The sequence below is a fragment of the Nansenia antarctica genome (assembly GCF_963989245.1).
Source record: "Nansenia antarctica genome assembly, chromosome: 5".
Lineage (NCBI taxonomy): Eukaryota > Metazoa > Chordata > Actinopteri > Argentiniformes > Microstomatidae > Nansenia > Nansenia antarctica.
In genome coordinates this window covers 45,475,236-45,492,868 of record NC_137690.1, presented here as the reverse complement: position 1 = coordinate 45,492,868, position 17,633 = coordinate 45,475,236, and the positions used below count along the sequence as shown (strand labels likewise).

Sequence of the window (17,633 nt, the reverse complement as noted above, 5' to 3'; positions counted from 1 at the left end):
TTTCCAATCAGTGTTAAACTTGCCGCGTGTCATTGTCACTCACTCCTGTAATTGCATCACAGATTTGAAATTGTATATTAGGCTTACTGTTCACACTGTAACGTTGAACTGGTAATACTGTTACTAGCCAAAACATTAAAATGAAATCTAAAATAAATCATGAGAACAGAAAGCAAGTTTTCTTTTGCATGTGGCGCGGGCTGTGAGGGAGTGAGCAACGTGGGGCAATTAGGTTATTCCACTAAGCATGTAGGGTAAACGTCCCTATTAAGCCCACCAAAACCTGTTTGCAGACATTTGTTATATATACTGCCACAATATAATTAAGAAAGTTATAGATTAAATTAAACATGAATCTCTCATTTGAAGTTTTGATAATTCATTAATACCACTTTTTAATGTTTTTATTGTTTAATTTAAGGAAATATGTCCAAAGTCTGGCATGGGGTACCGAATGCACCCTTTAAGCCCATGTGTGTTCCAAATAAGCCCACTTCATGATTTATTGATAAATAAATAAAATATATTTTATATGTAACAATACAAACTTGATCTATTCAAATCTGTAATTGCTTACCTCTCAATAGCTATTTTCATTTTGCATGTACTCTTATCCTGTGGCCTGTAAATGATATTTGAAATCTGATTGTCTTACAAGAACAACTGTCATGTAGCTAGGAAGCAGCTTCATTTGAAGAAACATTACACAGCACAAAATGATCATGCAGTTTTTTTTACTTAAAATTTTACTTAGAAGTTACAACTGGGCTTATATGGTACGTGGGCTTAATAGGGACGTTTACCCTAACAAAAAAACGGAGTAAATCCGACGTTCCTACGCTGAGATATGACCGTTTTAACTAGCGCCCCCCACTCGCGGATATCAGGAAGTATTAGCGCTAGCAGGGTTTCCGTTAACCGGTAATTACCGGTCTTTGTCCGATAAAATCTGTTGAAGTCCGACATTTTTAAACCTCTTCGGTCATAATGTCCGGTGAAAATAATTCCCTTTAAGCACAATTTGAATACAATTTGCTAAAATTAATTTGTCACATATTCTGATTCCTTCTACATTAAAAAAGACGAATATATAGGCTATAACATATTATGTTTTCTTTATTATTAATGTGTAGACTAGCCTACGCGATGACAAACAGCGGCAGGGTTGCCAGATGGGATTGACAATGTACAGCCTAACTAGTCCGCTAAATAACCGCTAAACCCAGTAGCCCATTCGGCGGTAACCCCCCCCATCTGGCAACCCTGTCTCTCAACGGCGCGAGTAGTTTAGTCAGTTAATTTAGTTTGATCTAGTCTAAATAAAACCACTGCAGTGACCGGAGTCAAGGTTATTGTTCTGCGTGTTTTGGATGTGCTAGAGCATAGTGAATGACCACCGAGGGCCGTGAGATGCGGCTAGTAAAGGACGCTAGTGGCCATCTCAACCCCGTTCATTGATTGAGCCTGCCGTGCCCGTTCCAGCCCTGAGTCGGGAGATTCAGAGTATAACATCCCCACCATTAGATTAGGATTGATTAGATTAGGTTGACAACACCACACTACATTTGAGTTTAGGGATATCAATGTTATATATTTGTGTATGTTTTATCTTTATGTATTACATGCTATAATTGTTCCACATTTGAGACCTGTCTTCCCCCCACTCAGTTATTCAGTCGGTGTCCATCATTTTAGTTCAATTTAGTCTATCTATAGTGTTAGAGTTCAATTTGTGCCACTAAAGTGAAATAGTCCACGGGTGTGTATCCCCCCGATACATCCTCCCCATTCTCATACTCCCGAGTCTGAGTAAGTATGATTTGACAGGCAGCTAGACTTAATGCCTTCCCAATCAGCGAGACGTGGTTATAGAAATTACGTTGTTTTATTGATAAAAAGGGTAAAACTGGAAAGAGAATATAGAAAACTTACATTACTGTCGTGAAACTATTTAACACACTTCAGTTAACGTAATGTGGAGTCCGTTCATTGATCGATGCATATGGCATAGCGCGCATGCGAATCATGAAAGCCTATATATTATTATATTTATTAATAGCTCGCATCTAATCGTATCGGATGAGAAATAGACATTAAACGGCATATATAGGCTACACAACAGTAATCACCGCGACAAACAGCTATATTATATTTTAATATGATGACCGGAATATCTCACGTTTGTCCGGTAAATTGAAATCTTCCCGGACACGATGACCGGCACCAATTTTTTCTAACGGAAACCCTGAGCGCTAGCACTATCGGCCGTTATCGTTACCGTTAGCAACACATTCCAAGCTAACTAGCTAGTAAGCACATCAATGTTTGTTTGCAACCAACATTGATAAACCCAAATTCAGAACGGCCACAGACAGTTCAAAGACAGCTACTTACATTTGAGAATATTCGTTTTAGTCCCTGAAAAGTGTAGTGTAGTCTTGACAGGCAAATTGCACAATCATTGAGCAGAGGTGGACTGGCGCCTCTATGTGGCTGTCACATTACGTTACTTTCCATCATTCAACAGACCACATTGAATTTGAAATGTATAGTCCAGAGCAGGGGTGCTGACACTTTTTGGAACCAAGATCTACTTTTCAAGTAGCCAGTCTGCCAAGATCTACCAGTCTAGTTTCAACATCGCAAACGTACATGCACGTACTACAAACACACACACACACACACACACACACACACACACACACACACACACACACACAGGAGGAAGAGAAGGACTCCAGCCCCCATCACCATCAAGCAGGTGGAAGTCGAGAGGGTGGACTCCTACAGGTACCTGGGAGTACAAATTAATAACAAACTGGACTGGACTGACAACACCGAGGCTCTTCTCAGGAAAGGGCAGAGCAGACTGTTTTTCCTGAGAAGGCTGAGGTCTTTCGGTGTCTGCAACAAGCTGCTGCGAATGTTTTATCAGTCGGTGGTTGCCAGCGTTCTGTTCTTCGCCGTGGCCTGCTGGGGTGGAAACATCTGTGCCAGGGATGCTGCGAAGCTAAACAAACTGGTGAAGAAGGCCAGCTCTGTGGTGGGGACCGGGCTGGACAGCCTAGAGGTGGTGGCAGAACAGAGGATGGGGAAAAAACTGGCGGCCATGCTGGCCAATCCCTCCCACCCGATGTACTGCGAGCTGGCGGGGATGAGGAGCAAGTTCAGCCACAGATTTGTTCTCCCCCGTCAAAGTACAAAAATATTTGGACAGTCCTTTGTTCCAGCTGCACTCCGACTCTACAACCAGGCCCTGCAGGGTGGGGGAGACCTGGAGCTGGAACTTTGGAACTTGGAACTTTTTACTTATTGAGCCTGCACTGTTTTATGTATTTTATTGAATGTTTTCTGTCTGCCCTAACTAAGCTGTTTGACAACAAAATTTCCCCATTGGGGACAATAAAGGTTTTCAATCAATCAATCAATCAACACACACACACACACACACAGTTCCCAGCCTGCATAGTAAACTCACAATACACTTTCCCTCTCTCTGTCACACAACCACAGGAGAAGACCATCACAAACCCTCCCTCTTTGCTATTCTCGCTCACACACACACACACACACACACACACACACATTTGCCAGTCTGCATAGGGAATGACTTTGAATGACTTCTTGTGTTTAACAAGAACGTGACTGACGCGATAAGAAGCTATCGTTACAGCTGTACGTTTTCGCTCTTTTGCCACATTTCCCTTCTAACAGCCATCGTAGATCTGCAGATCAGACAGACGCACTTCCAATATCACATCGTGTAAAAGTCCTCCTCCCATTCTGGATGGAAGTTATACGTTATTGGTTTCTTACTTGGTCCAGCTTCCCCACTCATTTGTATACCCTTTCTTTAGTAGTAAATAGTAGAAATTGGAAGGCTAACTAGTTAATTAGTCTCGCCGGTATTTTGTATTTTGTAGTTGGCGCTGTTGACTGTGCATGCATGGTGAACCGTGTGTTAGGTGAAAAGATCAGATCGCAGACTGGCTTACCTGTACGTCAATCAAGTGGCAAAAGCCATAGTGAGGATGGATGATAGGCGAACTTTTTTTTTTTTTTTTTTTCAATGCCATGCGATCTACCCATACTACCTTTGCGATCGACCGGTCGATCGCGATCGACGTATTGGGCACCCCTGGTCCAGAGCAAGACATAGCCTATACACAGATTGTAATCCAGCACAATAAATACAGTTACAAGCATGAACAAGATTTTTTTAAAGCCCTTTGAATTTTCCAGGACAACACAAGAATTTCCATGTTAATTTTCAATTGTGCTCAGTTTCCATGCCTTTTCCAGGTATGGAACAGGGCTCAATAATTTCCATGTTTTCCCTGATTTCCAGGTAGCGTGGCAACCCTGATAGATACACACACACACACACACACTTAGATATAGATACACACACACACACACTTAGATATACACACACGCACACACACACTTAGATATAGATACACACACACACACACACACACATTTAGATTTAGATATACACACACACACACACACACTTAGATATACACACACACACACACACTTAGTTATAGATACACACACACACACACTTAGATATACACACACACACACACACTTAGATATAGATACACACACACACTTAGATATAGATACACACACACACTTAGATATACAGTAGATACACACACACTTAGATAGATACACACACACACACACACACACACACACACACACTTAGATATATACACACACACACACACACACACACACCACTGTTTCCTCTATATGCATTTATTCGTGGCGGGCCGCCACGAATGAATTTCCTCCGCCACTAATTGATTCAGACAGTCCACTTTGATTCAGGCTGCGCAGAAAGGCAGCGAGTTATTATGACCGGAGAACAGAAAAAAAGCAGATTGAAGCTAGATTTAGGCCGCTTCCAGACCTACATTTCGTTACGATTTAGGGCGTAGTTAGTTACAATATGTTACAATGTTGCAATTAACCTCTCGTTTGTGTTCGCACTGCAATCGAGACTGAATCGCTCTCAACAGGCGCGCGGCGCGAGGCGACGCGCTTTCAAAACAGTTTTGTGATTGGTCCGAATTTAGCGGGACATTTGGATTTCTCTCTTCGCCCGTCCCTTTAATCCCGTAAACGTATCCTAATCGAAAATGCAACATCATCAGCGACGACTGTGGGTTATTGCATTTACTGCTGTTCTCTGGTTCATGTTCTTATACCAGTGCTCAGTATAGAGTATTTTAAATGAACATTCGTAATGTATGTCTCTGACGTTCATGGTCAATTAAATCAGCCTATTTTGTGAAACAAATAATGTTCCCGCTAATGGGTTAACCGAGCATTCTCGCACCTAACGTGCAAGCACCTAGCTTCGAACTATTCATAGCAATATGCGCGGGGCAAAAATAATCTATTGCCTCTAAAATCACCACAAACAGAACGGCAGAGGTACGGGTAAGCAGGGCTCATGTTGGTGTCCTCAAAGGTAAGAGTTGGTTTTCTTTAACTCAACTGATAGCATTACCTTGCTGTTGTTGTTTACCGAATGCTCCATCTGACTGTCACACTGTGATTTTACTTGTGTAAACAGTTAATGAGTAACATTAGTCGGTTTTGTGCGTGTACTCCCATGTAGGCCTACTTCGTATTGATGAGCTGATGATCTTTCATTGTGTGTGTGTGTATGTATGTATGTATGTATGTATGTATGTATGTTGTATGTACTGTCAGTCACAAGTTTATATTCTACAGATGTTGTTCAGTGCTGTATGCGCGTTCCCGGTTCCATGTGTACTCTACTCTTGTGTACTTCATATTCGATAAGCTGATGATCTTTCTGTGTGTGTGTGTGTGTGTGTCATGCGCGTACCTTATGTTCCGCTGCAGCTGTCGGATATATTGGTATTTGATCACCTTCTATATAAAATCACCTGCTCGGCTTTAATGACTTAACCACTATTTAAAAAATAATCATTGTTGCAACCCTCTAGTTTTTGGTGAAATTACGTCATTGTTTTGAGCGCCAGTGCGCGTTTTATGCGCGTGCACGCATAATGTGAAAAATCCTGGAGGAAACACTGGACACACACACACACTTAGATATAAACACACACACACACACACACACACACACACACACACTTAGATATAGATACACACACACACACACACAGTTAGATATGCACATATACACACACACACACACACACACACAAACACACTTAGATATAGATATACACACACACACACTTAGATATAGATACACACACACACACACACACTTAGATATAAATACACACACAAACACAGTTAGATATACACACACACACACACACACTTAGATATAGATACACACACACACACACACACACACACACTTAGATATAGATATACACACACACACACTTAGATATAGATACACACACACTTAGATATAGATACACACACACACACACTTAGATATAGATACACACACACACTTAGATATAGATATACACAAACTTAGATATAACAAACACACACACACACAGGGACGCACAAGATATAGAGATACACACACACAAAAAAGATATAGAGATACACACACAAGACATACACACACACAAGATATAGCGATATACACACACACACAAGATATCAACTCAAGGGCACACTAGTGGTGGTGTTCCCAGGTGGGACACACACACACACACACACACACAGACAGACAGAGTATTTTCTCTCCGTACTGAGTACATGGCCTTCTCTGCCTCCAGGGCTTTGGCGTGTTTGATGGCCTCCACCTCCTCTTTGTCCTTCCTCAGCATCCTGCCAAAACAAAAGAGGGTTAGCACCCGCTACACTGAGGGTTAGCACCCGCTACACTGGAGGTTAGCACCCGCTACACTGAGGGTTAGCACCCGCTACACTGAGGGTTAGCACCCGCTACACTGAGGGTTAGCAGCCGCTACACTGAGGGTTAGCAGCCGCTACACTGAGGGTTAGCACCCGCTACACTGAGGGTTAGCACCCGCTACACTGGAGGTTAGCACCCGCTACACTGAGGGTTAGCAGCCGCTACACTGAGGGTTAGCACACTAGAGAGCCCTAACTAGAGAGCTCTAACTAGAGAGCCCTAACTAGAGAGCTCTAACTAGAGAGCTCTAACTAGAGAGCCCTAACTAGAGAGCTCTAACTAGAGAGCCCTAACTAGAGAGCTCTAACTAGAGAGCCCTAACTAGAGAACCCTAACTAGAGAGCCCTAACTAGAGAGCTCTAACTAGAGAGCCCTAACTAGAGAGCTCTAACTAGAGAGCTCTAACTAGAGAGCCCTAACTAGAGAGCCCTAACTAGAGAGCTCTAACTAGAGAGCCCTAACTAGAGAGCTCTAACTAGAGAGCTCTAACTAGAGAGCCCTAACTAGAGAGCTCTAACTAGAGAGCTCTAACTAGAGAGCCCTAACTAGAGAGCCCTAACTAGAGCTCTAATTAGAGAGCTCTAACTAGATAACCCTAACTAGAGAGCCCTAACTAGAGAGCTCTAACTAGAGAGCCCTAACTAGAGAGCCCTAACTAGAGAGCTCTAACTAGAGAGCTCTAACTAGAGAACCCTAACTAGAGAACCCTAACTAGAGAGCTCTAACTAGAGAGCTCTAACTAGAGAGCTCTAACTAGAGAGCCCTAACTAGAGAGCTCTAACTAGAGAGCTCTAACTAGAGAGCTCTAACTAGAGAGCTCTAACTAGAGAGCTCTAACTAGGAGGCTTGTAAAGGACACCGGTCTAGAACAATCTACCTGACAAAGTCTCCCTCCGCCATTCCGTACGGGGTGGCCATCTTGTTCAGCTCCAACACCTGCTCCTGGTTGATCTCGTCAATGTCCACCTCCACATCTGCCACCCACACACACACACACACACACACACACACACACACACAGAGAGAGAGACAGACACACACACACACAGACACCCAGACAGAGACAGAGACAGACAGAGACAGACAGAAACACACACACACACACACACACACACACACACACACACACACAGACACACCCAGACACACACACAGACACACAGAATAGAGAAAAAACAGAATCAAGACAGTGTTTATCCATTTCCCACATACATCCCCCTCTCCCAAACACAACCACGTCAACACCGGTCCCTGTGAGAGACAGAGACAACGTTAAGACACTTAGTCCTTGGGCCAAACCATTTTTCATTACCACATTCTGGGCAAATTCTAGATGTGATTTTTTTATTCCTATACATCCCTAGATTATGTTTTCATATGATAACCACTAATAAGCTGCCAAGCCAAAAGGTCTATCACCTCTTAAATGTATGGAGTGCTTTTCTTCAAAACCGGAGTTTTGACAGATAAAGTCCCCTGCCATATCTTGCTCCCCTTCGTATGATTCGCGCGTAGCTGTGCTGTGGTTGTGATAGAGACATGAGCCCTTCTTGATCTTTATGCGCCTGAGTCTCCTAAACACGTAGAGACCAACCCCGAGTCGATCAGAGATTCCTACCATGAGCTATGGTAACTTTCCCGCACCTACCCCCTACCGGTGAATACCTAACTTTTGCGGTTTTCCGGAGGTATTGTGCAGTAGGTGCGGGAAAGTTATCATAGCTCCCGTGTAGGAAGTTCTGATCGACTCGGGATTGGTCTCTGCGTATTTAGGAGACTCATGCGCATAAAGAACATCTGGGCTCATGTCTCTATCTCAACCACAGCCCGAGCTACGTACGACTCACGCGAAGGGGAGCAAAATATGGCAGGGGACCTTTTGATGGGTAAAACATTTTACCTAATAGATATCACCATGAAACTTCCCCAGTTGAGTACTTACATTGAGACAATCATTTTTTGTATTACAAGTTTTCAGAAATGTTATGTTTAAATATGCAAATGATGCATCTACTTAAAATATGAGTTAATTTGCATATCTTTAAAGAACATTGGGACCACAGATTGGATAAAGACAGTAATTAATTACTATACATCCCTAGATTATTATTTGATGTGATAGACCTTGTTGGACCTTGTTTAGTTTAATACCTTATCCCCTCTTAAAGTATGGACTGCTGTCGTTTAAAATGTGTGTTAGCCTACGTTCTGTACGGGAGTGGACCCGAATGCAGGACACTGAGGCGGAGGCAGATGAAAGGTCAAACCCATGGACAGTTACATTTATTTAGCCCACAAGGCAGTGAAAGCTGTAGGTGTATGGAGTCCGGTGGTAGGTGTGGTCCAAAATTGGGAGATGTTTTCTGATTTCTGCCGCCCTCAACAAAGTTCTCCATGAGTCCAGGTTTTGGGGTGACACCAGGTTTGAGTGTGAGTCATCATCAGAGCAGTGGATGATGCTGTCCATGATCAGAGCAGTGGATGATGCTGTCCTTGATCAGAGCAGTGGATGATGCTGTCCATCATCAGAGCAGTGGATGATGCTGTCCATCATCAGAGCAGTGGATGATGATGTCCATGCCGCTTTCTTGGCAGGTTGCTGCTGCATTCACCTGAAGTTGGATCCATCATTAGACTTAAACTTACTGCTGATGATGTGGGTCTCTGAAATAGAGGAATACATCTAGTTTGACATTAAATTACCAACCTTATTCTAAACTAAAATATTGTCAGGGTGCAGTAATTGGGGCAGATCTCTTTACAACTTAGAGGGGCTACAAACAAGGAATCTTCTGTAAATTTTATGTAAATTAAGTTACCGTATTTTCCGCACTATAAGGCGCACTTAAAAGCCAAAAAAAAAGAAAAAGAAACGACAGTGCGCCTTATAATCCGGAGCGCCTTATATATGGATCAAAATGTAAAAATTGCATGACCAATAAAAACAATTTAATAATAATAAAATGTTTCAGTACGACTGGTAAACTACAAAGCCGCACCGCTTGCAGCATTACGGTAATCAGTAAACACCGGTGCTTACTCACAGTCCCACACCACTTGTGTGTATAAAGACCACAAAATGGCTCCTGTCAAGAGACACGCTTACGACGCAGAGTTCAAGCTCAAGGCTGTCAGTCACGCAGTAGAACATGGGAATAGAGCAGCAGCAAGAGAATTCAACATTAATGAATCAATGGTACGGAAGTGGAGGAAGCAAGAAGATGACCTGCGCCAAGTAAAGAAGACTAAACAAAGTTTCCGAGGGAACAAAGCGAGATGGCCACAGTTAGAGGACAAACTCGAACAGAGAGCAGCAAGTAGAAGCGTCTCTACAGTCACAGAGAGGGAGCCGGGCATATTGGATGCCGTACTCGCCCAACTGTTCAATTCGGACACTGAAGAAGAAGAATTCAAGGGATTCGTGGACGAGGAATGAACTGAAAAAGTGAGCTTTACGTGTTATACATAACTGAACAATGTTGAGTTATGCACTAACGTTTGATTTAGTGGTATCAGACTGTTTCTTTTACTACGTGTTTACTGAAATAAAGTTTGAATGTTTGACTGAATTGAATTAATGAACATCTCATCCCTCTGTCTCCATGTCATTGTAGAACACCCATGCCTTTGGAATGTGAAGCTTGAGGTCTACAAAGACAAAGACATCTTAAATGAAGGAGGAGAACCTGACGAGACGGAGGATAACATCCTGTCCTTTTCTTCACAGTTGCCCGTGTATCATAGGCTTTAGATTTTGAACTTAAGATCACTCTGATCATTACGTTGTTATGAACCCCAAGAGAAGAGAGAACATTATCGATGGCAGTAGATACGTTTCCGACGACACAGTATACCTAACGACAATACTATCAGACTGTTTCTTTTACTACGTGTTTACTGAATCAGGGAAAAGTTCCCCTCCACGTTTGGGAGAAGAGTGAACAAGGCTGGGAGATATTGTTAATATTGTTAATATGTTATTGTTAATATTGTTAATATGCACATTAACGTTTGAACAACGTTACCATGGGAGTGAACGGAGTTGTCAGAACGCTTAATAAAGTTTGACTTTATCTGACTGTGTTGTTGACATTCCCTTTAGCACAGCTCCATCTAGTGGATGCATAACGCAACCCCAGTCCCCCCCCAAAAAAACGACAGTGCGCCTTATAATCCGGTGCGCCCTATATATGAAAACAGTTCTAAAATAGGCCATTCATTGAAGGTGCGCCTTATAATCCGGTGCGCCTTATAGTGCGGAAAATACGGTACATTAATATTACTACAATATAAAACCCTGTCTCAAGCCTGGGTACACAACAGGCTACTTTGCTAGTTAAGCTAGCTAACTAAAGTGTTATTAACTATAAATAATAATAATAATAATGCATTTTATTTGTATTGCACTTTTCATTCAAAAGAATATCAGAGTGCTACAGAGTAAAAAATACAAAAACATAATAAGTTAAAAACATAGTAAAAAAACACAAAATAAATCACAAGAATGAACACAGTTCAACAGTCAAAGGCCTGTCTTAAAAGAGTCCAGGCTCTGTACTGCCCTTAGCTGGCTAGGAAGGCTGTTCCACAGGCTCTGTACTGACCCTTAGCTGGCTAGGAAGGCTGTTCCACAGGCTCTGTACTGCCCTTAGTTGGCTAGAAAGGCCGAACAGAAGGCTCAGTCCCCCATGGTGCGGAGCCTGGTATTGGTGACCTGGAGGAGCAAGCTGTTTGAAGACATGAGGGTGCGGGTGGAGGTTTGTGGAGTGATGAGTTCTTGTAGATAGGGAGGTGCGTGTCCGTTGATGCATTTGTGGGTGAGAAGAAGGGCTTTGTAGTCAACCCTGAATGAGACAGGGAGCCAGTGTAGTGAGTGTAGAACGGGGGTCATGTGCTTGTATTTGCGGACTCTCATCAGGATCCTGGCAGCGCTGTTCTGGATGTACGGCAGCTTCTGTATGCTTTTGCCAGGAATCCCGATGAAGAGCGCATTGCAGTAGTCCAGTCTTGAGAAGAAAAAGGCATGGACAAGTTCTCTACATCTGACAGGGTTAGAGTGGGACGGAGTTTGGAAATATTTCTGTCACTGAAGGTCAGGTGAGGTATTTCTGTCACTGAAGGTCAGGTGAGGGTCAAACCTAACCCACATATTTGAGACTGAGGAGGAGAAGGGGATGACTTGACCCTCGAAAGTGAGCTGTGATATGGGCGAATACTGAACCTGGTGTGGGGTGCCAACAAGAAGAGCTTCGGATTTGTTACTGTTTAACTGAACGAAGTTGTTGTTCATCCATGCCCTCAAGACAGGTGGTGAGACATGACATGGCTGCAGAGGGGCTTGGGGCAGTTTTAATGTAGAGCTGTGTGTCATCAGCATAACAATGGAAAGACTTCCCATATCTGGTGATGACACGACCGAGGGGGAGCATGTAGGTGATGAAGAGGATGGGGCCGAAAACCGACCCCTGTGGAACACCACAGGTGACAGGGAGAAGTCTGGACTTGCATCCTCCCAGTGAGACGTATTCAGTCCTGCCAGAGAGATAGGACTGAAACCACTTCAGTGCAGAGCCTGAGAGTCCAATGGTGGTGTGGAGGCGCTCTAGGAGGATAGTGTGATCCACCGTGTCAAATGCTGCTGTCAGGTCCAGGAGCATGTCATCAGCAGTTCATGTGTCACCCTTAGCATAGCCGTTTCTGTACTGTGGGCTGAGCGAAAGCTTGACTGAAATCTTTCAAACAGGTTGTTGTGTTTGAGGTGATCCTGGAGTTGGGAAGCAACTTCCTTCACTAGCACCTTGGACAGGAAGGCAAGGTTGGAGATAGGCGTATGACTTGAGCAGAGCAGTGGGAATGGGGTCCAGGGCGCAAGTGCATGATTTCATTCCTCTAAGGATTTCCATAATGTGGCTCTGTTGAACCTCTGTGAAACATGGGAGAGATGGCAAACTCCCAGGCGAGGGGTTGGTAGCAGAGGGAGACAGAGAGGAAGAGCTGGGCATCAGAGAGCGAATGTTGTTGACCTTGGATCTGAAAAAGTCAATGAAGCTGTTACATCGCTGCTCTGTAGCCTCAGTAGTGGGAGATGGTTGTGGCTTCAGGAGATGATTTATGGTGGAAAAAACTAGCTAGCTAGTTATAATAATAATAATAATAATAATAATAATAATAATAATAATAACTTGCATTTATATAGCGCCTTTCAGGGAACCCAAGGTCGCTTAGTTATCTAACTAGCTAGATATACATTACCACTCACTCTAAACTAGCTTGCTAGCTAAAGTTACCTGAGGTAACTTACCTCTAAATATGGATCTGGCTGGGGCTAAGTTAATTTATTTGAGGAGGTAAACACACACTTTATTTGTTTTAAGCACTTTGAACAAATTACTTACCAACAAGGCATCTGCCTATGGTCCTAGCGGTCACCAGCAACTAGACTCACTCACTGAACATAACGTAACTACAGAGATGTGTGAAACCTGGATATAAACAAAACCTTCAAAAAGGGTTTAGGCAAGGCAAGTTTATTTGTATTGCACATTTCATACGACAAGGACAATTCAAAGTGCTTTACGTACATTATATAAAGACAATACAGTAAGAGGAGTATAGTACGATTTTTATTTTATGTTATGTATTGTATGTTTTATTATCCATATTCTAAAGGCTTGCTTAGATTAGTTTTAGATAATTTTTTACTGATTAGATTTCTATTCTGGAAAGTTATGGAAATATTTTAAGTAGATAATGTATAATTTGTATATTTAAACATAACATTTCAGAAAACAATAAATGTACCGATCCATGGGTTTGACCTTTCATCTGCCTCAGTGTCCTGCATTCGGGTCCACAAAAAAAAAGAAAGAAAAAAGTGCCCTGCCATATATTGCTCCCCTTCGCGTGAGTCGCACGTAGCTCTGGCTGTGCTTGTGATAAGAGACATGAGCCAGATGGTCTTTATGCGCCTGAGTCTCCTAAATACGTAGAGACCAACCCCGAGTCGTTCAGAGCTTCCTACGCTGAGCTATGGTAACTCTCCCGCACCTACCGCACAATACCTCCGGAAAACCGCAAAAATTAGGCATTCACCGGTAGGGGGTAGGTGCGGGAAAGTTACCATAGCTCAGCGTAGGAATCTATGATCGACTCGGGGTTGGTCTCTACGTGTTTAGGAGACTCGGGCGCATAAAGAACATGAAAGGGCTCATGTCTCTATCACAACCACAGCACAGCTACGCGCGAATCATACGAAGGGGAGCAAGATATGGCAGGGGACTTTTTCTGTCAAAACTCCCGGTTTGGAAGAAAAGCACTCCATACCTTTAAGAGGTGATAACCACTAATAAGCTGCCAAACCAAAAGGTCTATCATATCAAAACATAATCTAGGGATGTATAGGAATAAAAAAATCACATCTAGAATTTGCCCACCCAGATGGTAATGAAATGTTCAATTTTGAAGTTTGGCCCAAGGACTTAGGCCCCGTCCCAATTCACCCCTAGCCCTTCGTTTTCACTCGATTTGCGCGTTCACGTTTAGGGGTAGGGGCTGTCCCAATTCATATTTCATCGAGCCATGGCTTCATTTCGAGGGCTAACTATGACTTCGTTTCGAGCGATTCCAGGACCAGACTAGCTTCGAAGCCATAGGGGTACGCTAGCCCTTGATTCCAGGATGCATTGCGAATCATCTACAGAAATCTTATGTCGCTCTATTCAATGCGGAAATGTCATTTTACTTTCTCTGTAATTACTTATTAATAAAGATTTGAAAATTATGATAACCATCTTATTGTCTTAGTTTAATGTCATTACAATGCATTATATATATTATATATATATTATATATTTGTGTTTTGTCCCCCGCCCCCACCTGTGGTGTATGTCCCCACCTGTCCTACCCGCTGTACATACCTGATGTTTTGTTGTATTGTATATCTAGTATTGATGGATGTATTTTTTATCTTGTAGATAGTAATAGTTATTTGTCTGTATTATCTTGTAGATAGTACTAGTTTTTTTTCTTTTCCTGTCTGTCTTACATGTAACGATGAATTGAAAATCAAGGACCCCAATTGAAATAAGCCAGTGGCTTTCTTGGGTTTTTATCCTTTTAGTTGACCTTGTATGTAATATGTACTCTCATGTACCTACTTCTGCAAATCTTCTAATAAAGTTTTCAATCAATCAATCAATAGACCTTTTATTTATAACAAGCATAACCCAAAAATCGCTTTTATGTCGGTGCTGTGTCTAACGTTACAGTAACGCAACGCTGCATGACAGTCGAGCATTTCAGAGATGTACAATCATAAATCAATTATTACCTGTGGCGTTTGACAGTGGATGATGGTACACATATGTAAAGTTATCTATCAAACGTTCGGCTGACTTGTACATGATGCGCATTTTGACCTATTTCCACCCGCAATCTAATCCGAGCAGTTGTTATTAGGTAATATTATTAATGGGTTGTATCATTCATTTCAGTGGATTATAGACCTTTTCTTTATAACAAGCACAACAACAACAAAATGTTATTATGCTGATGTGCTTGTGTGTCTAACGTTACAAGCTGATTTGTGCATGACAGCCGCGCATTGACATATTTCCATGTCTAATGGCATATGACACGCGAAATGTAACTACAGTTAAGGATATGCGTAAAGGATGATGATCTATCACCGTTCGACTCTACTGAGAAATGTTTCCGCTTATTTGTCATCTCTCCTTCACAAGCAAATGTGGCCGCGTCCCCAAGAGATCCTCTTTCTACGTTTTTGACCACCACTATGATGGATTGATTTTTGGATTCTAGACGACGAATTGTTCTGAGAAAGGCGCTTGGTAACGTGATTTTTGGACAACGCTTTATGACTACTGATGGACTCGTGTGTATGTGGTGGCTGAGGATTGAGTCACGGGTATCTTTGGAGGAACATCGTGCGCTGACAGATCTGGTTAATACTCTGTGTTTTGGTTGGAGTCATTCATTGTCATTATTGCGATGTCCACAAAAAAGACATCGCTGACGGAAGAGACTAAAAAAGGAACGTCTAAACACTACAGTGTGTTGATAACAAACTAAAAAAGATCCTTATAGCACACGCAACAGAAATAAACACAGCTGAAGAAGGCATTGCGAGATCGCGTCACCCGTACCGCAGGGTTTCCGTTAACCAGTAATTACCGGTCTTTGTCCGGTAAAATCTATTGAAGTCCGACAAATTGAAATCTCTTCGGTCATAATGTCCGGTGAAAATAATTCCCTCTAACCACAATTTGAATACAATTCGCTAAAGTTGAATTGTCACATTCTGATTCCTTCTATATTAAAAAAGATGAATATATAGGCTATATTTCTTTTATTATTATATGATTTGACGCCGGCATGATGATGACTCCGCGAAACAGCGGTGGCAGGGTTGCCAGATGGGATTTTACAGCCTAACCAGTCTATTACCGCTAAACCCAGTAGCCCATTCGGCGATAACCCGGCCCATCTGGCAACCCTGCTTTTAACCTGCAAACGTTGCAGCTTAAAGTGCACCATTAGCGAGCGAGAGGTAAACATGGCAAGACAAAGTAAGCTTAACAATGACTTCATGAAACCAAGCTACAATGAGTCTGAGGAGAAGTCTGGCTCTAAAGAGATGGAGGTAGTGGCTCCTCCAGCCAACTGGAGGGTTCCGAGTTGAATGGAAAGAACATTTCCCCTGGCTGCGTTTAGATGGGGAAGGAAAAATGTTCTGCTCACCGTGCAAAAAATCGGGGAGGAATAACGGATTCACGAGAGGAGCAACGAATATGAGAATGTCTCACTGATCACAGGCGGTGCAGTGAGCACATATCGGCGGTCAGGCCACTGTGAGCAGGCTAATGAAACGGCTAACAATAAGCTGCACTCTCATCTACAAGTTGCATTTCACATGGCAAAAAATGGCATCGCATGTCATCAGTATGTGGGACTGACTGAGCTACTGAAAGCAGTTAAGTTCATTTAAAGCCTATTTATTTTCAAAGAGTTTTATTCTATTTTATTTTATCTGATAAAAGGCATATGAACGGAAATTAGGCTAGCCTATGTGTCACGCCAGAAGCCTACATGTAACCTCTTGCACTTTTCAATACAATGTTATACATCTAGACATTGTGGTATTTCTTTATATACGTATCCCAGCCTGCCTATCAATCGTTTCTCAATAAACAGTTATGTTCTCCTCATTGTCATACTCGCGAGTCCGATTAAGATATAGAAATGACGTTGTTTTATTGATAAAAAAGGGTAAAACTGGAAAGAGAAAATAGAAAACTCACATTAATCCCAAACAATTTAACAGACTTCAGTTAACGTAATGTGGAGTCCGTTCATTGATCGATGCAGTCTGTTCAGTTCCCAGTGTGGCGCGTTCAGCGCTGGACATAATATTATGGCATAGCGCATGCGAATCATGAAAGCCTATATTATATAGCTCGCATCTAATCGTATCGGATGAGACATTAAACGGCATATACTGTATAGGCTACACAACAGTAATCCCAGCGACAAACAGCTATATTATATTTTAATATGATGACCGGAATTTCTCACATTTGTCCGGTAAATTGAAATCTTCCCGGACACGTTGACCGGCACACATTTTTTCTAACGGAAACCCTGCCGTACCGCGTCTATTTAAACCACTGTTGTTGACGTCATGACAACTTCCGTTTCCGGGTTACGACGAATG

General features: G+C 42.4%; 1 protein-coding gene across 3 annotated transcripts in view; it reads right to left on the bottom strand.

Annotated features, from left to right (window-relative positions):
- The window catches only part of clasrp (CLK4-associating serine/arginine rich protein), an 88,482-nt gene that overhangs the window by 41,259 nt on the left and 29,590 nt on the right, over positions 1-17,633 (bottom strand). For all 3 annotated transcript variants that reach the window (XR_013937437.1, XR_013937438.1, XM_080530749.1), the window contains exons 8-9: positions 7,779-7,875; positions 6,735-6,813 (exon numbers count right to left, since the gene is read on the bottom strand). Coding sequence is in view for 1 of the 3 variants with exons in the window: in XM_080530749.1 (XP_080386875.1) it covers positions 6,735-6,813; positions 7,779-7,875 (176 nt within the window). In the remaining 2 variants the exon portion in view is untranslated. The remainder of the gene's footprint in view (positions 1-6,734; positions 6,814-7,778; positions 7,876-17,633) is intronic.